The sequence below is a fragment of the Halichoeres trimaculatus genome, unplaced genomic scaffold (assembly GCF_033239565.1).
Source record: "Halichoeres trimaculatus isolate MK-OKI-2021-1 unplaced genomic scaffold, fHalTri1.1 fHalTri1_scaffold_11, whole genome shotgun sequence".
NCBI lineage: Eukaryota > Metazoa > Chordata > Actinopteri > Labriformes > Labridae > Halichoeres > Halichoeres trimaculatus.
This window is the reverse complement of record NW_027437189.1, coordinates 4,047,772-4,069,204: the sequence shown is the minus strand read 5'-3', so window position 1 is coordinate 4,069,204 and position 21,433 is coordinate 4,047,772. Positions and strand designations below refer to the sequence as shown.

The window sequence follows — 21,433 nt, the reverse complement described above, 5'->3', positions numbered from 1 at the left end:
TTCTAAAAAATAAAAAATAAATGAAACGTATTTTGATTTCTAGTCATCTGTCAGAAGTTTGATGATAGTAAGTATTCTGAAGGGTCAATAATCTGATTTTTACTTTTTTTTCATATAATTTTCACTTTGAAATCTAGAAAAAAAGTATGAGTTTTGAAGAAAGAAAAAGTCGTTTTCAAGGAGCTTTCAATTCAGAAGTCTTACTTTTTATTGGTAGTCTAAGAAAAAAAAAAATTCTTAAAAAAAATTCAGATATCTACAAAAAAGGGAGAGTACTGAGGGGAAAAAAGTCAAAATTCTACATTTATCCTCAGATACATTACTGTTTATTGAAGGATCAAGTCAGAAATCTTGCTTCAAAGTCGCATGAGAGGGACTCTTTCCTCAAAACCCTGACGGTTTTCTTTTAATTTCTTTTTCAGGAGACTTAGAGGTCAGAAAAAATAATTCTACGTTTCCCAAATCAAATTCTTAATTCTTACTTTTCTGCTCAGAGTCCTTAATAGTGAGACTTTTAAATTATTTTTTTTATTTTTTATTTAAGGTTTTTATTGCAGGTCTAAGGCTGTGAAAACTGATTTTACTAAATTCTGAAAGGCTTTACAACTATTTAACAAACAAACGGCTATCAAGGGCAACGCATTGTAAACAGGTTGTTAACATGGATTTAAACCTGAAAACAGGAGTCTTACCTAATATGAGGCTGCAACACCATCTTAGCTAAACACAACCCACTCAATACACGTCTTTTATTAAATGACACCTTTAAAAAAACGATCAATTCTTACCCCATAAAATCAATCCCAAAGCAGTAGTTGGTTGTAATGGCTTCTGTTGAAAAATCGACCGTTACACTCACAGCACGAGCTAACTGTAGCAACGGCTAACGGTAGGCTGATCAATGTAAGCTAACAGCCGTTGGCTAGCTTAGCCGTTAGCTCGCATTAAATCGAACGTTTCCTCCGACGGTGACGGAAACGGGGTAAACGGGAGGGCGGGAATCGGAATAAAGGGCTTGCTAGGCCTTTTCTGTCTCTTAAAGAGTCTGTTTCGTTAATTTCCCATCTCAATTTACCTACCGTGACCATGACAAGTATTTTCTTCGTGCGCCATCTTGACTTTTGAAGACGTTTTCTGTAAAAGTCGTCGAATGACCAGGTTATCAGCGCATTTGAACCGTTATTATACAATCCGTACGTTAGCTTTAAATCTCCCCATTGTTTCATCTTCTTTACCATTTCAGAAATCAGAAAAACGTCGAATTAATGGCGTTATATTGTTATACAGTTACATTAATAGTCTACTGTGACAGCTAAATGTATGCTAACTGTACACTCTAACAGTCTGCTATTAAAAACTAGCATAATACAAAATGTAAATGTTAGTTGTAATGACCAACCAGCGTCTTAATATTTTAATACACACATTTTCTGAATTTTTAACAGACATGTCAAAGATTTAGACTGCTAATAGACCAATACAGCGGAGGCTTTAGTAATTTCTTTGAGTAGTTATGGTGTGTGAGACACAATGAGCTTTCAGACACACTGTTTTGTATACAACAATTTATTTAAACAGTAGCAATCTAGGATTTTTGGTCCCATGGTTTTAAAAACAGTACATTATCCAGTTTTAACTCTTGAAAATGCAAAGAAGTGTAACTGTAAGCTTTGCATGTACGTACACAATGGCAGCTGTAAAGAAAAGTGACAGAGACAGTTAAAAACTAACCAAACCCATTGTTTTAAATAGAAGCAGTTCAAAGTGCTGGACTTTTTAATTTACTTTTTTTTAACACGTCTTATTTAATTTTCCTTTCTCCATTAAAGACCATTCAGTGACAAGAGCTACATGAGCTGTTATGATCCCATGATTCGGTACAGAGAGACAACACGATGGGTTTAAAGGTGTCAGGTTAGGTTAGGAGGCTTCAATGAAATTAGAAAATTACAAAAGTCATGTACACAAAAATAAAAGTGGTCCTCTATGTTTTTACGAACATTTGTTCTAAAAATATTTATTACATGGGGAATTACTTTAAATATTGTACATTTAAAAAACAAATTGTGTCAGAGTTGTAGATTCTCAGACGGTTGTAAAAAGGATCCTGAAGGAATGGCTTTAAAGGGTTCAGAGAGAGTTGAAAGAGGCACAGATAGTTCGGTTTATCAGAGTCACTGCAGCAACTTTTTTTAAAGAAGAGAAGAAGAAGATGTTTTAGAAAGACGGAATGGCGTGAAGTTGTCTAAGAGTCCATGGCTGCGTTACTTTTATGGAAAGATCAGTTTATGCGTCCTCCACATCCTCCTCCTCGTAGTATCGGTTCCGTTTGATCATCTCCTCCACCGTCAGCACCTCCTGCTCCTCCTCTTTGTCGTCCACCTCCTCGCTGTCCCAGAAACCCACATCCTGGGACGAGCGACTGGCCTCCACCTCTGCTTCAGGAGAGGAGATGTCTGTTGGCGTCTCCTGGTGTTTCAGCGCCGTCATCTCCTCCTCCAGCGCGTCTCCATCTTCCTCCTCCATCTCCTCCTCCTCCTCCTCTTCCTGCTGCTGGGTTTTCTGATCAGGAGTGTCATGAGGGATCTCACCCTTCATGTCCCCGTCCTGCTCCTCGTCTCCTGAGCTGGTGAGGACGTCCACGCAGCTATCCTCGGTGGGGGTCTGGCTGTTGGAGGACTGGTGCTGCAGCTCCATGGAGGAGGGTTCAGGACTGAGCTGACGGGGGTCCTCCTCATCAGGAGGAGGACTGGGTTTTTTGGCCTCAGAAGCAGGAGGGGACTGTTCAACTGTGAAGGCCTTGCTGCGCTCCTTCAGAGAGGAGCTGCTCTGGAGGGAGGGGGTCTCTCTGGGCTGCTCAGACGGGGGGGAGGGGGAGTCGTCCTCTGGGGGCCACTTGGCCTTGATGGGTTTGGTAACGGAGCCCCCGTCTGTTACTTTGGATGTCTCCTCTTCAGGGCGAGGAGGCCAGGAGATCTTCAGCCTGCGGGCTTCAGGGGGTCTCTCTGCTTTCTCCGCTGACCCCTGACCCAGAGCCTCCATGGTGGCCGTCAGCACGTTGACTTTAGCCAGAGGGGAGTCCTCCACGGTGGGGCTGGTCAGGTCTGAGATGGGGGTCTGGGTCTTTGGTTTGGTCTGAGTGGAGGACTGAGGGGAGGTCTCCCCGCTGTCCCCTTTGCTCTCCCAGAGCTCTTTGTGGGGTCGGTGGCCGAAGCCCTCGTCGTAGTTCCCCTTGGCCTTGAAGAGCTGGCAGAAGTGCGGTTTGCAGTACACGTTGTTGTGCAGGGAGGCGTAGTTCACCAAACTGACGAGGAAAGAAAACAGATTATTTTAAAAAAAGACGCCATGATCGAGTCAGACACTGTCTTTTCTGTCACATTATCAAATTATCTGATTCTCAGGATGTTTACAAAATACAAATTACGCTTTGAAACCTCAGATCAGTCCAAAATAATCATAAAACAATGCTACACTACGTTTATTTCCACACATCTATTGCTTCACTGGAAATCTGAATTAATTTTTTTATCCTCTTCGAAAAACCTAACTTACTGTAACATGGTTATGTTTCCAAGTTACAAAGCTCATATTCGAGAAAGTAGTTAAAAGGATTTCAAATATTTAAAAACCAAGATTCAGAACCACATTAAAGGAGCGTAGCGTTACAGTTAAAGGTGTCAGTTTATGGAAAAAACCTGGGCAGAGACATCAAAGAAGTTTTGCTTTTTCATCTTTCTGTAAGAAAGAGTTTTTTCTTTTTTTCTGTTCCTTTTCATTAGTTTGAGATTATTTTTCTTTTTTCATATTAAACGTGTTTTTTTATGATAACATGGATGAAATAAAGACCAACTAAACTTAATCAGACTAAACTTGTGACCGGGTTATCTTGCTAAAAAAACGAGGGAAAAAGAAAAAACAGATTTTTTAAATTTCTGGAAGTTTAAAAAGTGGAAGTGGTGTGATTCATGGATGTGTCCACTGGAGGGCAGCAGTGAGCTAAAAAAGTTTTAAAACTAAGACATGACTTTTGGTCTTTTAGATGAAAAAAAGCAAAAACAAAAAGGGATCTGGGTTGAATCATGTAGAAGCTGATGTTTGAGTCACGGATTGTTATTATTACAAAGCTGTTTTTACTGTTTTGCTGAAACAATCTCAGGTTTTCTTATGATCCAGTTTTCACGTTCCTCACCTGAGTTTGGTGTTGCAGTGCGAGCAGCGGAAACATGTGCTGTGGTAGACGCTCTGATTGGCCACCAGCCTCTCCAGAGGATAAACCGTCTTCTGACAGGACACACACGTCTCCCTCACTGGAGGCCGGAAACTCTGAACACACACACACACACACAAAATGATTTAACATAACCATAAAAATCACAGTTTCCTGACTGTGGAAGAGAGTCTATGAGGACTTACTTTGGGGGTGGTCTTGGTCTGAGAGGAGTCCCTCTGAGCGGATGACGGGGTGCCTGAAGCTGAGCCTGTGGAAGCAGCGAGTTAGTGAAACTGCAGTAATGCTTTCTGAACACTAGGTGGAGCTGTTTTCTAAAATAAAAATGTGTAAGAAAGACCTGATTATTGAAGGAAAGATCTAATTAGCGTCTTTTAGAGTCGTATGAAGAGTTTAAAAGTTATTTACCGTTGCTCTCTGCAGTAAAAACTTTCCTGCCGGCTGGCTCAGAATCCAGACTCTGAAAAAAAGAAAAGAAAACACAAGTTAGTCCCCGTTTCTGAAGGCATAAACTGTGTGTGTGTGTTGTTGATGCGAGACTCCTCACCAGATCCAGAGAAGACGGAGGAACGTTCTCCTTCTGCTTTCCACAGAAACCGTCCAGCTGATCGCTCTGAGAGACGGAGAAAAGATGAGACAGTCAGATGATTAATATCCCCGAGGAAAAAAAAAACTGAAAGGTAGGATCTTTATCCAGCTTCTGTTTGATTCAGTCTAATCAGATTTTTCGGCTCTTGATTCCTAATTCCTCAAAGTGATGCAACAGGATAATGTGATTTGTTACAGCCTGAGAAAAACTTCAACCTCTTCATCTCTGCAGCTTCAGTTTGTCACACTGAGTCAACGAGACGCAGATGTATAAACAACTGGAGGATAAATTAAAATCACATCCTCTGTCTTTTATGATAAACTACAAGATTCCTGATTTTTTTCTTGGTTATATTGAATTTAAAATAAAACAAATTCTGATTATGGATGCTTTTATGTAAACACAGTTTTGAAACTTTTGGTACTTACTTTGTTTCAGACTCCTTTTTTCTTTTTTGTTTCATACACTTGGCTTCTATTGCATATTTGCTTTTGAGGGGCACTGAGTCAGTTTACAAAACTGTTTTTCTAGTTTTTGCTGAAAACTTGCTAGTGGGGATCCAAATACAAAACACCAGCTTCATGCTAAGAAGGCGAAGAAGGATTAGGTATTTTTATAAGAATTGACTGAATTCTGTTTAAAGTACGGGGTACCAATTCAAGTAAAACCAAAAGGTACCATGTTGAGTTACCTAAACGCAAAAAAAATATCAAAATTTAAAATTAACGTAAAAAAAACAATATTTTAATACTAAATAAATGTAAATTTTTTTACCACATAAACACAAAAAAGCATAGAAAATTGGTACCGTTGAGTACTAGTACCGATTGCCAGGTACCAGGCATCGGTACCCTATCGTTTCAAATGTAAAAGGTACCCATTCCTCTCCACAGCTGACCTTATTAAAGAGACAGCCACAAAGTTTGAAGACTTTTACATGTAAGGGTCCATCTTTAAAGCTCCTGTAAGGAGATTTTTACTGGTTAAAAGCCTTTGCACACCAACAGAGACGCGAATAAACGGCACAAAAATTGCAAAATATTGGAGGCATCATATTCAATCTCTGCCGCTGTTCCAACATCGTCTGTATAATCTTGGCTTTGTGTTTTTTTATTGTCTAAAGAACCTGGCGCTGGGACACAATCACAATAAAGCAGTGCACCACGTTGAGTGTTTTGGTATGTGACGTGTCAACAACGAGCGTTTTGATTGGTCGGACGTGTACTCCTCAAAAGCAAAACTTTGGAAAAATCAACTTGGTCCGAAAAAAATAAAAGCCCCAGTTTTGCTCAGAGAAATAACGCTGCTGGTGTGAAAGCTTGCATTGAAAAACAGTAGGTTTGAAAAATATGATACAGAATAGAATTGAATTATATTGTATTATTGATCCCAAACTGGGAAATTGTTGTGTTGACGGCAGCAATTGTTGGAGTAAAATAAAATATAAACATAAGCACTCTAGTAACAATGATAAAGACTGTAAGAGGTATGTACACCAGCTATAAATTAACATCCCTATTAGTTTCAAAAGAGAAATTAAATACAACATTAATTAACTTAAATAGGGGAATATGTAATAATAATAATAATAATAATAATAATAATAATAATAATAATTACATTATTAGAGAGTCTGTTGGTGTTTTAAACTTAAATATAATGAAATTCGGAATCTAAAAAAATTAAAATGTTTGCTATGTAAAAATAAATAATGTGCCAAATAGTTGTGCGGGAAATGTGCTTCCTGTGTGCAAAGGGATTAACACTGAAGCTAACTTTAAATCCTCTTTATGACATAAAAAATCACAAAAATAAACTGTTGGATATTTTTTTATAACTTCTGTCAGGAGGTTGTTTTCGCATCAGGTGCTTTCCATAGACTGTGTAAAACACAGGTGGTCTCCATTACATCACCCATCTGTTTCTAAAGCAGAGTATGAGGCCTGCGATTCGTGTGTCATTAAAAATGCTGACTCATCCAAACTTTTTGGTTGAGCTCTGAACAAAAAATTTGTCTCAAAGTCAGCCGTGCCTCTGATCTTGGAATATTCGTGCAAAAATGACAATCACTGAAAGAATTGCCTCCTCGGGGCACCAACACTCACTGCCAACTTAACGACTTTAAGTTTAGTCTCTTTAGAATAGGACCTTTTCTGAATCCGGATCACCTCCTGGCCAAGGATGACTCAGCTCCAATCAGAGCGGTTATTTCCATCACATTCATGATTAAGGATCACCTCTCTCAGGTGAGGACAAGAAGAGGATGAGATCTCAGTCCGGGCCAAGGTTGGAGTGCCGTGCACGAACGCTGCCTGATGCTAATTGGCTGAATCATGTTATTTGGCTCAATGCAAGCCAATTTGGGCGTTTGACTTGAAGTGAACCACCGCTGTGCGTTCACAGGTTTGTTAAAGGAGGACAGCTGCTGGAGGAGATGTTTATCTGGATTCCCTCTCAGCAGTGTGAGCTCGGACCACACAGACCAGCCGTTTCTCTCCACTCTGTGCTGGTTTACTGGTTTCCCTTCCTGGTCTGACCGCCGCAGACCAGACACACTCTCCAGGATCCCTACGTCTGCACATTTTTCTCCTCCAAACACGTCAAACCTCGAGGACGAGATGTTGACTTGTGGTCAAACACATCCCACCCACTGACAGGTTCCATTGTAACGGATAATAGATGTTTTTCTCTTCACCTTTCTGTGGGCGCTGTGTTATGTCTGCTCGGTGAATGTTGACGAATTCACAAACAACAAAACGCTGTGACGACTACATGACTGGTGTTGACTGCAGTGACCCCTGGTGGCTGGAATTGGTAGTGACTTGCTACTGCTTTGACATGCAGTATGTAGTCTGACTGTTCTGTTAGGAGTATACTGAAGTATACTGTAGGGGCGGCTTCATGGGGGGGCTTAGTGGTCCCAGGCCCACATCAAACTTTTTTTTCTTTCTTTTTTAAAAGATCGGTTTTACAGCAGAATATTATTAAATTTTGTCACTTTATTTTGTTTTTGTTAGATGCCCTGTCTATAAAATTAGCCTCTTGGTAAAAAAGTTGTGAGCCAGAGACTGTATATAAAGTGAAAGCGCGGCTCCACCATTTACCATTGTACGGTTTTGAAGCCAAAATACCCCCGCCAATGGCAACAACAGTAAAGACTGTGAGGGATTCTGGGAGAATCTGAGTGGAGCTGGGTGACAAAAATAATTATTTTTTTTTCTTTCAAGAGTCTAATCACTTCTTGACTCTACCTCCCGACATATTTTACGACCCCCGAAAGAAAATACACAAGAACATCAGCTGTCAATCATCCTTAAACGTGATGTAAAGCCTCATTTTTAACCTCTTATAACTAATGAAAACGAAACTTTTTTAAAAAAGAGGACTTGAATACAAGGCAGCCAAATGATATCTTCAAATCACCACAACAATCGGACTTGAGAAACATTTCTAACAGTTATAGGTGTCTAATAGTTGTAGGTGTATTAATTTTTAAAGTTTGACCACAGCCCATCTGGAATGACTGGGGAGATGGATTTTTCGACTCATTTTTTGACACACTTTTATTTAACTGTGGTTAATGTAACTGTGTTTACAGCCTTTAACACATGGGAGGTTGAGGTGGCGCACCCCATTGGTGGCTCAGAGCGCTACTCTTTGGCGAATACCATTGAGAGCCATTGTTTTAAAAAAAAATTCAAATATGAAAAGGATCAAAAAGCAACCGAATCTGCTTTAAAACACACATAGAAACTAAATTTTATCTATATCGTAACAGTTATTCACTACCTTTTTTAATTTAAGGCCCACCCAAAATTGAAACACTGGCTCCGTCCCTGGTATGATAGCAGAACTACGGCTGATGGATTTTTTTTTATCTTTATTATAAATGTACCAAACAAACTTAAGGTAGATCCTGACATTTTAGTTACTTTATCAATTATATCACAGCAGAAACATCATATTTGATTCTTAATCTTTCACCAAAAGTTAAATCGTTTATTAGAAACCAATCTGGAAGGGACTTCCTTTGTAGTTTTTCAGCTGATGGAAAAAAAAAAACTTCTGTATGATCCACATATGTTTTATAAAAAGAGAATTAGTGGTTTTTATGGTTCTTAATCAACTTGTAGAAGTAAACACCTGTTTTTACAACGAGAAGTGACAAGATCAACAATGTTTCCTTTGCATCACTTCATTTCTATCTCACGGACTAATGTTAGTGTTGTTGTATTGTAGTTGTAATGCTGACTCATTCCAGTAGATGGTGGTAATTCACCAAAACCTGACACCTGCATGAGCATAGAATGTGAGCACCATGCATTGTGGGTAATGGTATGCTGGATTAACTGGTCCATTGCATACTAAGAAATTTTTTGGCGTCCTGCAGTTTTTTCAAGTTTTTTTTTAAGTTTTCACATACTGACTACTACAGAGTGAATTTCAGCCAAAATAGTAGGCGATGCTATACGGGGCACCAATTGTAAATTTACACACACTGCAAATAACAACACATTTCTCCACAAACATCACTTTTTCTGCAGATTTAGAGAAATATTTCTGAAATATTTATTATTTTATTAATAAATGTTGTCAATAAATGTCCTGATTCTAAATATTTAGCTACGTTTCTCAACATTTAGTTTCATTAATATTTAACTAAGACTAAATATTTATCAAAGTATTCTCAATCTTGAGCAAAGATTTCTAAATATTTAGCAACATGCAAATTCACACTCCCACCGCTGGAAGTACCCAAATTAAAGTTGGAGGAAGTGATCAAGCCGAGCAGATTTTGAGAAAGTCAAATACAGTCAGAAAATAAACGTACCAAGTGCTGTGATGGAGCTGTTTAAGATCATGAGACCGACGCTGAAAAAAGTAGAGCTTGACTTTCTCAAAATCACATCCTCAAACTTTTATTTTGGTGCCACCCGACGGGCAGGAGTGTGAATTTACATGTAAGCTAAATATTTAGAAATCGTAGCAAGATACTTTGAAATCTTTGCTTAAAATGTTTAAATCTTTGATGAATATTTATTCTTAGCTTAATAATTTGAATTGAAAACTAAATGTTTAGAAACGTCGCTAAATATTGTGAATCAGGACATTCAGAGATTTCTAAATATTTGCTAAGATTTCTGAATATGAAGTCAAGATTTCTAAATCCTGAGGTACCGTTTCTAAATATTTAGCTAATATGCAAATTCACACTCCTGCCCGCCGGGTAGGACCAAAATAAAAGTGGGAGGAATTGCTTTTGAGAAAGTCAATCTCCACTTCTTCGGCCTCAGGATCTTAAACAGCGCCATCACAGCACTTGGTACGTTTATTTTCTAACGGCTGATTTAGCCGACTGTGTTTAACTTTCTCAAAATCTGCTTGGCTGGATCGCTTCCTCCAACTTTTGTTTTGGTGCTACCCGGCGGGCAGGAGTGTGAATTCGCATATAAGCTTAAAAGCAAGAAATTGTACCTCAAGATTGAGGAATCTTGACTTCATATTTACAAATCTAAGCAAATATCTTGAAATCTTTGCAAAAGTTTTGTTAAATTTTGACTCAATATTTAGAAATCTATGAACAAGATTTATAAATGTTTGCTTGAGATGAAGTTTTAATAAATTTTTAGTCTTCGCTAAATATTTAGAATCAGGACATTTATTTATGATAATTTTTAATAACATTTAACATTTAAATATAATATCTGACAAATTTATTTCTCAAATATTTCTCTAAATCTGTAGAAAAAGTGATGTTTTAGAGCTAAATGTGGAGAAATGTTATTTGCAGTGTGTGAAACTTTACAATCTGTGCCCCGTATCTGCTGGTGTTGTAGGCGGTTTGGAAAACAGCCTCAGTTTCCCATGAGCACCCTGACCCACTGTGATAAAACTCACAAACAGCCTGTTGGACTGACAGATTTACTCACGTTGACTGAAGTGGGAGTGACGTCCTGTTTGGAGATGGCGGCTTGGTAGAGAGCCATCCTGTCCCTGAGCGGAGTGGACTCTGCAAGACTTCCATCTGGTCCAACGACAAAACACAAGACGGAGAAATTCATATTAACAGGAGACACTAAAACCTCCGTCACAGACTGACGCTTCATGGGTTTAACGTCAGCTTTTTGAGACTTTCAGGAACAAAAACACCACTTCAGTTTAAAAGCTTTTCTTTTTTTACAGAGCGTTAATTGTTGGGAAAGTCTGAGGTCTGGGGTTTATATTTTCCACACATCCCGGTTCACGCTGAGTGCAGAATGTGCCGGTTAGTCATGCAGGCCGTGGACAGGAACTGGAGGTCAGGAGTCGTGTGCAGCGTTAGAAAGAAAACAGCGTTGGTCTCTTCCTGTCTCTTCCCGTCTGCTGATCACAGCGCCTCTCCAGCCGTCTGTGTCGTCACTTCTGAGATTCTCACTTCTGGGAAGGATGTAATCCATCCCGAGGAACGGAGGAGGGCACGTTTGAAGGAAGAGGATTGAGACCGGTTGAAAATTCCCAGAGAACAATGGTGCGAGAAAAACAGCTGTGTGACGCGTCTTTTAAACGGCTAGAGAGTAATTACTCTGTTAAAAGGATCTCAGGACTTTCCAACCCAGGAAAACACGAAGAATGAGACGGGATGATTTGTGTTGTTCCAGGAAAACAAAGAGAAACCAAAAGTGCACTCAGAGGACGAGGAAACATTCGCTTTAAAGGCAACAGCTGAACCACAGCTCACTTTAATTTTCAGAGAAATAAAAACTTCCAACATATTCTGATCAGTCTCTCTAAGTCAGGTTTAGTCACTTTTCCTTTAACTCTGGTAATGTTTTAAGATGGTAAAAAGCCGCTGAGGTTATTAATTTGATGTGGCTGTTAAAGTTCAGGTCTGAGTCCAGTGTCAACCCTAGATTTCTAACCTGGTTACTCACATTTAGAGAGAGAGTCTGAAGGTGACTTATAACCCTTTCTCTTTGTTTTTGTGGACAACAGACGATGTTTTCAGTTTTATCTGGGTTCAGCTGGAGGAAATTGTTCTGTATCCACACACTGATCTGTTCGACGCAGCGACAGAGTGAATCTACAGGCCCATGTTCGCCTGCCGTCATTGACACGTAGATCTGAGTGTCATCAGCATAGCTGCGTATTAGTTGACCTAATGGAAGCGTGTACAAATTAAACAACAGGGGTACCGGGATTGAACCCTGGGGAACCCCACAGGTCAGGGCCATTTGGTCTGAGACACAGTTACCAATTTCAACAAAGAAAGTCGTACTATACTGGACGTGAATTGGGCATGCCTACTACACTTAAACAGCATTAAACCTTGTGAACAGTAACACTTTGAATAAACCAAATGCGTCACCAGGTCAGATAGGTTTCCATTCAAGTCAATCTGTAAACTTGCACTGGATCCACTTCGTTGGGGTCTGGCTGCATGGCAAGTCGCAGGTAACTCGAAACTATCGTATGTACATTATTTAGCATAGGGAAGACGAGAAGGACGGGAAGTCAAACTACCTAAAAAAACACGTAGTGACTTTCAAAATAGAACAAACCGTCTCCAAACCTGTTCAGCTTACCGTAAAATACCAAATAGTAGCCGGGGCCTTTTTTTGTTTCAATCACTGAGCAGACCAGGCGTTTATTTGGGACCATGCATTTATTTGGAACAGGCGTTTATTTCTTTCCCAGAAAATAACATTCAGCGGAAGTGGTAACGTCTTCTTCTTTGACTCTTCAAAGCATCATCATCTTTACGTTGTTATTGCATAATTCGTCCTGGCAGACTACCTGTGTTTGTTTATATCTGGCACGCCGCGCGTGGACTGATACACTAAGCGGCGAGTGCCTTGTAGCCAGCTGTGGCTCTGCAGCGGAGGTAGGGCTGTTTTATGACACGATGAGAACTAGAGCCTTATTTAGCGGTGTTTTTGTGTGAAAGTAACGCACTGAAAATTCTCTAAATAAAGCGTGAATGCAGACCCATATCAGATTTTTTTGGTGGGAGTCCGTTTATTTGTTTATCTGCCCCGTCTGAGTCTGCACTCAGACGGGGCAGACGAGCAGACGAGCAGGGAGGGGGTGTTTGGTGTGAGCGCTCTGGGCTTCTGCTGCACAAAAAACACTGCTGTAGGGTCATGTGTGTGCCGAACCGATTACGTCGATCCTAACGGATCACAGATCAATCATGAGCCGTTGCACGACTACAAATAAGGTGCAGTCTGATTATGTTTCTTTTACAAAAATCAGTTTTCAAGAGTCAACTGTCAGTTGTGAGCTCAGCGTTTGCCTGTGTGTTCTGTAACTACGACCTGCGGCTCGTAGGCTGCGCCGAGTAACTTACCATACCCCCGGCGTTTATTTGGAACGGGCGTCTATTTTGCTAAACGTGCTGCTACACCCGGCGTTTATTTGGAACCCGGCGTTTAATTGGTATTTTACGGTAACTTTGACAAGCGGACTCAACGAGCGGAGCTAGACCAGGAGTCGGCAAGTTTGAGGTTTTACAACCCAACATGAATGAAGAGAGACTTTTCCAAGGACAAGGAAGAACGGGAACTCCTCAGTCTGTGAGGCAGCCGGTGTGAGTCGACGAACACAGTCAACATGCAACGGAGCGGAGACGGACTGCAGACCTATCCGGTGTATTTGAGGCGTTACCACTCAGCAGGTTTATTGCTGTTTATGTGTAGTAGGCATGTCCAATTCAAACTTGACGATGGGGGTTTTCCTGGAGGTTCCCCTGAATTATGACGGGATCTGCACCTGCCTCGTTTTCATGATGTCATTTGTTGACTGGTCAATTATTTGCAGTCAAGTAAAAAGCTAATTTTGCGTCCAAATGGGCAGTTCATTACCGGCAAATTAGGAATAATGGTTGTGTTTGTTTAATGACTGAACATGTAAACGGGCCCTTGTTTATGGTGTTAAAATAATGACACCTTCAATTCTTCACTAACGCATCCTGTTACATTTTTATTCATTTGAATGTGAAAATTTAAATATATTAAATCCTCATTGTTTTTATTTGGTCATTAAAGCCCATTAAAGGGTAAATACACCAAAAAGGCTTTTAGTCCACGTTCACTCACTGATGGCAGAGGCAGCTATTTGAAGCTCACATCAGCATTAACTAATCCAATTCACACGCTGATGGCACAGTCACTGAGGACACTGTGGGGTTAAGAGCTGACAGCAGGACCTGAGATTTCTCACGACTGAGGGATGACTGGCTCTGTCACCGAGCCTCAAACATTACGAGGGTTTTCTGGTGACGGGGCTGTTGCTGTGGGAGCACAGTCTGCCAGAGGAAATCAGACTTTCACTGTCAGCCCCTCATTTTATTACACAAAAGATTTTATGATTTTTTTACTCTCATTTTTAAGTAGCCCTTTGTTTCCTGTTTAGAAAAGTGCCAACAAATAAAGTTGATGATGTGAAATGATGTTATTTTCATGCACTGAACATAAATAAACCCTCTTGCAGTAGCTCTCTTCTTGTAATTTTTTCATCTCTTTTTCATCATCTTTGCATTTGGAGTGGGTCAGTACTTTGTGTGGCTCATTTGTTGGTCATGGACACCAAACTGTTTCTGTCTTCAGTGATATTTTTACTACTTTTTCTCCTGTGTTTGTCTGGGGATCCTACATGTAACCACGGCTGCATTGTTTACATGTGAAATCAGCTGTTAGCAGCCTGTAGCATGTCAATGCTAACTGGTGCATGGCCGGATGTTTCCCACAAGGTGAGGAGAAGGAGGTGAGGACGACGTGCTGGTTCTCAGGTGTGAGCTAAGAAGTGACGACATGGACCTGTCCTTCCATCCATCGTTATTGGGAACGTAAGATCTATCTCCAATAAGATGGACGAGCTAGCCGTGCTAACCTTGGCGAGACTTAGTTTCTTTGCCCGTTTTTTTCCCTTTTATTTGCTTTTAATTGTTTTTAGTATGTTTTCTTTTATGTGTCTGTTCTTTTATTTGCTTTTATCATTTTATTTCTAACAGTAGTTTGTTTTCAGCTGTGGTCGTTTTTAAAAGTGTTGGGGACAAAGCTGAAACTGGCTTTGCAGCGTTTCCAGAGAGTTAGCACGATCAGAAAACATCTGTAACTTCTGCAGGTCTGTCTTTACATCCACAGACACTCCTATTGCATGAAAATCTGGGACAAAGGCGGTAAAGATCTTTCTCCGAAGGGAAATTAGGTTTGTTTTCTTTCCTTCAATAAACTGATAGAAACTGGTGAATAACTGACTCCTATATCTGATGACTTGATCTTTCTGTCAGTTTCTGATCATTTAGCCTCTAAACCCTCATTTTCTTTACATCTGTCTGTTGTTTGATGCAGGGCAGGTGAGTCACAGCTGGAAAATTTGCCGTAGCGCTCATTAAAACGTTCATATTAAGATATCAAACAGCAGAAAGCACCCAGGTGTCCTCTCAATCAAAAACAAACTTCTCCTGACAGCTACCGCTTGTGTCGCCAGTTTCTCTGTTCCCTGAGGACGATTCATGACCTAAACTCTTTGTTTCTGATTTTCCTCCTCATCATCGTCCATTTCTCTGATGAAACAGTCAGAAAATCCTGGAGAAACGCAGAAAAAAAGGAAACTGACCTCCTAGCAGCTGGTCCATGTTGGCAGAGGAGCTCTCTCTGTTGGTCTGCTCTCTGGACTCCTGCGAAGAGACAAACACATCCAGTCAGAGGTGTGCAAACACACACACACACACCAGGCGATAAACACACGTCAACTGGACAAAACAAATCAGCTTGGATGTGTCTCGGATGCTCGCACACACACACACAAATACACACACACAGAAACACACACACGACCATCTGATGCTCACATGTTTCAGAGCGCGCAGCCAAAAGATTTGAAGCAACAGTGTCCATCAGAAAGATCAAAGTGTGGCGAGAAACACACGGACAAGAGCGAGCGGAGTAAAGAGCCGTGTGTGTGTGTGTGTGTGTGTGTGTGTGTGTGTGTGTGTGTGTGTGAATCTGTGTGTGTTCGTCCAGCACACACCACTTTAATCCCCTTATGAGCTCAGAGGGACGTAGCGTCAGACAGACAACCCGTCTGTCCACAGCCACCAGCAGAAACAAAACAAACCGTTTCTTTAGCGAGGTTTGAGCTCAGAGCGAGGACGCCACACTGGGAACGCCTCGCCGTGTTGACCGATATCAGTCCATCCATCGGGATAAACCGTGGTGCTCCCAGATAGCCAAAACATACCTGATGTGACAGGTTTAATCATGGCGAGCTAGAAGCTCATACGTTTCACTTTGCAGTAAAAAAAAACGTCAAGTGAAGTCCATATTTATGTTTTTTTAAACTTCATTTTGGATTTTTCTTCTATTGTTTGTTTTTTTTATTTGTTGCAACATTATCTGCAGTTATGCTTTAAAAAATTAGGTTTGTTGGCATAAAGCGTGAGGATGTTTGAGTTTCTTTTCCCTCAGAGGGCGCTGTGATTAAAGCTTGATTGGCTTAGTGTAGTCATGTTTTAAAATGAAAATTTCAGTGAGTTCATGGGAATTTCTAACCGCTAAAATTAATCCTAAAATATTTCATTAAAGTCAGCTGTCAGTCCCAACTTCTCTCAAATCGTTATCACTGTATCCCTTCAAAATAAAAGCAGCTTTAATATCTTATCCTGATTTGTAGATCTTTAAGCATCCATGAATCACAGAGCCCAGCTAATCCAGCTAACTCTGCTAACTCAGCTAATTCAGCAAACTCAGTGAACCAAGCTAACTCAGCGAACCCAGTGAACCCAGCTAACCCAGCTAACTCAGCTAACTCAGCAAACTCAGTGAACTCAGCTAACTTAGCTAACTCAGCAAACTCAGTGAACTCAGCTAACTTAGCTAACCCCGCTAATTCAGCTAGCCAAGCTAACCAAGCTAACCCAGCAAATTCAGCAAACCCAGCTAATTCAGCAAACTCAGTGAACTCAGAGAACCCTGCTTACTCAGCTAGCCAAGCTAACTCAGCTAACCCAGTGTACCCTGCTTACTCAGCTAACCAAGCTAACTCAGGTAACTCAGCTAACCCCGCTAATTCAGCTAGCCAAGCTAACCAAGCTAACCAAGCTAATCCAGCAAACTTAGCAAATCAAGCAAACCCAGTGAACCCAACCAACCCGACTAACTTAGCTAACCCAGCTAGTTCAGCTAACAAGCTACCCCAGCAAAACTTAGCTAATTAAGCAAACCAAGTGAACCCAGCTAACCCAGCTAACCCAGAGAACCCAGCTAACCTGGCTAACCCCACAGACCCAGCAAATTCAGCGAATCCAGCTAACTCCGCTAACCAAGCTTAGCCAGCTAACCCAGCTAACTCAGCTACTTAACCTCTGAAGTCCTGAGCTTTTGTCCAGTGTGCATTTTTAATTCACCTTTCCATTTGGGATAAGTAAGTCGTACTAAGTATAATAACTAAACTTGGTCATTGTACAGGGAGTTTGATTATTTGTGTTATGAGTTCTCTAATACTTGTTTAAAGTAGTGTTATTGTACGTAAATACATTGTTTTTCACTATAATGGGTTTAATGTTGTGATTTTGCCCAAAGATGAAGTGGGCCGAGTCCCTAAATGTGGCTAACAGGTCAAAGTTTAAAAAAAATAAAGTATCATGGGTCTGAGAGGCAGAAGTGTCATGTCCACATATGTGGACACTGGGTCTCAAGAGGTTAAGCAAACCCAGTGAACCCAGCTTACTATGCTAACCAGGCTAACTCAGCTCACCCAGCTAACTCAGCTAACCCAGCTCCAGGACACGCATCGCCGTCCTCTGATAAATTAAACCACGGCTTTAACAGGTCGTATCACGCCTCTGCTGCTCCTGGCTTGAACACCTGATGGAGCTTCACCTGCTGACGGAGCCTCTGCAGGCTGCAGCAGGTCCAGGTTGAAGAGAGGAGACAAAGCAGAGACGAGGAGGAGAACAGGCATCGTTCAGACACGTTGATGCTCATCAGGAGTGGAAAAAGCCAAAGCCTTTTCCTCTTTGTTAGCCAGACGTGCAATTCTTTTTAAACAGAAAGGTGAGACGCCTTCATCACAAAACTAATGGCTGAGAGATGTGAGGCACAACCTGACGCTGGAGAATCATGAAAAGTTAACCTGGTTTGGAACTTTGACTTAACACCATTCTGCAGGTCTTTCCTTTAATTTTTGTAGTTTTTCTTTTTCCCTCTGTGATTATTTTTGTTGCATTATTTCTGCTTTTTTATTTTTTTTTTTATACAGGAACAGCAAAGCTCTTCACAGATCCAATCCTGAGGCAGGTGTGTCAGATAAAGACATTAAAGCTTAAATTAACTTTTCGATTGCTCTGAGTTCGTTAGCTGAGGAATCAAAGCGCACTTTCCGTACAGTCAGTGTGAACTCACGAATACATTGAAAACAGGAAGTGTAAGTACAAAAGAACGCCATATAACACACAACCTTAGGCCCATTTGCACAACAAATTTCTTACCAAACATTAAAAATGTGAAAAAAAATGCAAAAAATTGCAAATATTTGCAAAATTACAAAAATTAACAGATTAATTACAATTTCAAATATGTACAAAAATCTAAAGAAATTAAGTAAATTTGAAAATAATGAGATTTTTTAAAAAAAATGCAAGGACTTTTTTGATAAATTAGAAAAATGAAAATTCAAAAATTACAAAAAAATAAAAATAAATAAATTTCAAGAACTACAAAAATTGAAGAAAATAAAATATATATATAAAAATTTAAACAATTCAAAAAAATAAAATAAAAATGTCAAAAATTAAGATTTCAAAAATTATAAAGATATATATATTTAATTTTTTTTTTTTTTTTTGGAAGAATAATTGAAATTAATAAAATATGTTGAATTGTGATTTAACTCAAACAAAAAGTCTGAATTTTTGGGTCGGCTAAAAAGCTATCCCTGTGTAAACGGCCCTTAGATTCCCACTGTCCCTGGAGGTGGATGTTGCTGACAGCTGCAGGTAGTCTTAATTTAGACAAAAATTTTTCCATGAGCTCATGAAGCTAATGCTAAATGTTAGCTTTGGTAATCACAGCAGGGGTCATGAGTTAACAAAGGAAAACAGAAAACTGATGGAAAATACTGATCTGCATGTTTTTATTTAACCGTTTATTGATCAAATGTTGACAAAAATGAATTAAATACGCAGTTTTTTTGTGGTATGAGCTCTGATTTTAAGAATCACTGAGCTACAGTCTCTGTCTGTCCTCGTCTGATGCTGAGTCCGTCTTGTTCAGAGGGTTTTAGGAGCTTTAGAGCCGACGGAGGCTGAAACAATCAACAGCGTTAGGAAACGATGATCCTCAAAGATTTTCCTTAAAGTCTAAAAAACACCACGCACAGATTAAGGGACGTTTTTATGACATTTAATCTTATGTCAGAGTAAAATCTAAGATCGTGGCTGTTTTCAAACCCTCTGATCATCAGAGTCTGAGTCATGTGAGGGTCAGTCCTCCTCTCTGGGAGTCTGACTCAGCTCATCAATGATTTACGGCTCTGACAGCTCGCCGTGGTTTAGTAAAAACTTCGCCGTGTCAGAGGCTCAGAGAGCACTCCGAGCGTTCCTGCTCTCGTGTCTGGAAACAGAGACACAAAAGAAACCATCATCAGGATCATAATGACGCTTTGATCCTCACGGGTGGATTATCTTCCAGAGACCAGGGTGCAGCTTTGCAGAGGAGGGGGTGTCTGGGTCTGGTTTTAGATGCATGGGGGGTAAACACGCACAGAGGGTTAGCGGGATGTAAACAAGCAGCCGCTCCAAATGAGGTCTTGGGAGACTGGATCAGACAAAGAATCTGCGGCTAATCCTGAGACTATTATAGCTCTCTTTTAGACACACCGACTGACTTGCAGTTCCTCTTTTTGACTCCACCCTGTCCCCCTAAAGATCTCACACAGACACGCAAAAACACACTTCGCAAAAGAGCCAAACAAAGACAGAAGAACGGGATCCACAGACTGAGTTACGGAGGCTTTAAAGAAGCAGATACGCTGCACCAAAGAGAGTTTTTTGAGCCGACAAAGTTGAAAGAAGCCTCTGATAAAGTTCCTCGATGAAGCAGCCTCTGAGGAGCAGCGAGTCGTATGAAAGGCCTCTTTCAAAAAGAGCTCTGATATAAAAACACAGAAAGTAAAAGTAGAGCGTCTGTCTCGGGGAGATGAAACCGCTGCCTGCTCGGAGGCCAGACAAAGAAAGCACAGCCAACCAGCGAATGAATGAATGAATGAAACACCAGAGTTACCTCCAGGAAGGAAAGAGGCCACACAGGATGAGGAGCGAGCAGAGGTGGAAGTGGAGGAAATCCGGAGAGAAGGAGTTAATCCAGCAGAGAGGAGCGGTTCAGCCCGAGCTGGCGTCTGACCGACCGACCGGCGAGATGTGGGAGAGCCTCTGGAGGAGGGATCACAAACTGGGAGCAGGGAGGCGACAGGGAGCAGGTGTTCAGAAAGGGGGTGCGGCCGGATGAAGGTGGGGAGGCAAAGTGTGCCGTGGTGTAACCCCCCCCTTCATCCATCTGTGCGTGTGCGGTTTGTTTTGTCCTTTTTTTACTGTGTCACGGTCCAGAAGAAAGAGGAGGAGGGGGGCGTACAGGGAGGGACGGGAGGGGAGGGCGAGGAGCAGCTGGTGCAGAGGGGGGGACAGTGGGAGGAAGAGACGGAGGGAGGAGCTGCTCCGTGGGTGTGCTGGTGTGGAGGGGGGGAGGATTGAGGAGGGAAAGAGGTTGAGGGTCAATTAATTTCAGAGTGCCTGATGGCGGCGTGCCCAGCGAGGGGCCGACAGGAGGCGGGGGGGTTATCTAAACACGAGTCTCTACGATCACTGAGCGCATCGATCTGATGGAAGTGTCTAGATCAGCTGATGGAGTTTGAGGTCTCTGAGTCTGGATCAGGGGTCTGCAACCTTCACTTTCATTGGAGCCTCAGCTCAGCTGGATCAAAGTCATTCAGGAGCCAGAAAAACAAATTTACCTTCACAATAAAGATTAAAAAGTGGATAAAATGTGGTGATTAATTATCTAAAAGAGAAGTTATTCAATTTCATTAAGTTGTAAATGTGACGTTTATTCTGTTCTGGCAGGGGGCACTAGCCTTTTGGCTAACTTGGGTGCATTTACATTTTTACAATGGGCAGTGTCCCTCCGAAACAAATAAAGGAAATGAAATGAAAAAATGAAATGTCTTAGTTTTTTTATTTTAATAAATTTGTTTAAAAAAAAAAAGAAAAAAAGAAAAATTTAGAAATTAGAAAAAATTGCAAAACTTAGTTATTGTCTTTGTTTTTTTATTTTGATTAATTTGGTGAAAAAAAAGAAAAAGAAAAATTAAGAAATTCAAAAGAAATGCAAAACTCCAAAAATCACAGATACGTTAAAATTTTTAAAATTTACAAAATTTTTAAATAATCAAATCAGGTAAATTTGCAAAAACTAAAGTTCATAGAAATTGCCGATTTTTATGATACATTAAAAAAAAGGAATTTAAAAAATTTACAAAAACTGAAAAAAAAGGAAATTTCCAAAAACTTACAAAAATTTTATTTTTAAAAATTTTCAATAATTTCAAAACATTTTGAAGTTTCAAAAAAGATTTTCAAATTT

General features: G+C 40.5%; 1 protein-coding gene across 3 annotated transcripts in view; it reads right to left on the bottom strand.

Annotated features, from left to right (window-relative positions):
- Positions 1-1,571: 1,571 nt before the first annotated feature.
- The window catches only part of lima1a (LIM domain and actin binding 1a), a 51,153-nt gene continuing 31,291 nt past the window's right edge, over positions 1,572-21,433 (bottom strand). For all 3 annotated transcript variants that reach the window (XM_074682202.1, XM_074682204.1, XM_074682203.1), the window contains exons 5-11: positions 15,414-15,474; positions 10,748-10,842; positions 4,776-4,841; positions 4,637-4,688; positions 4,414-4,478; positions 4,190-4,323; positions 1,572-3,304 (exon numbers count right to left, since the gene is read on the bottom strand). In XM_074682202.1, the coding sequence (XP_074538303.1) occupies positions 2,287-3,304; positions 4,190-4,323; positions 4,414-4,478; positions 4,637-4,688; positions 4,776-4,841; positions 10,748-10,842; positions 15,414-15,474 (1,491 nt within the window). In that variant the 3' untranslated portion in view covers positions 1,572-2,286. The remainder of the gene's footprint in view (positions 3,305-4,189; positions 4,324-4,413; positions 4,479-4,636; positions 4,689-4,775; positions 4,842-10,747; positions 10,843-15,413; positions 15,475-21,433) is intronic.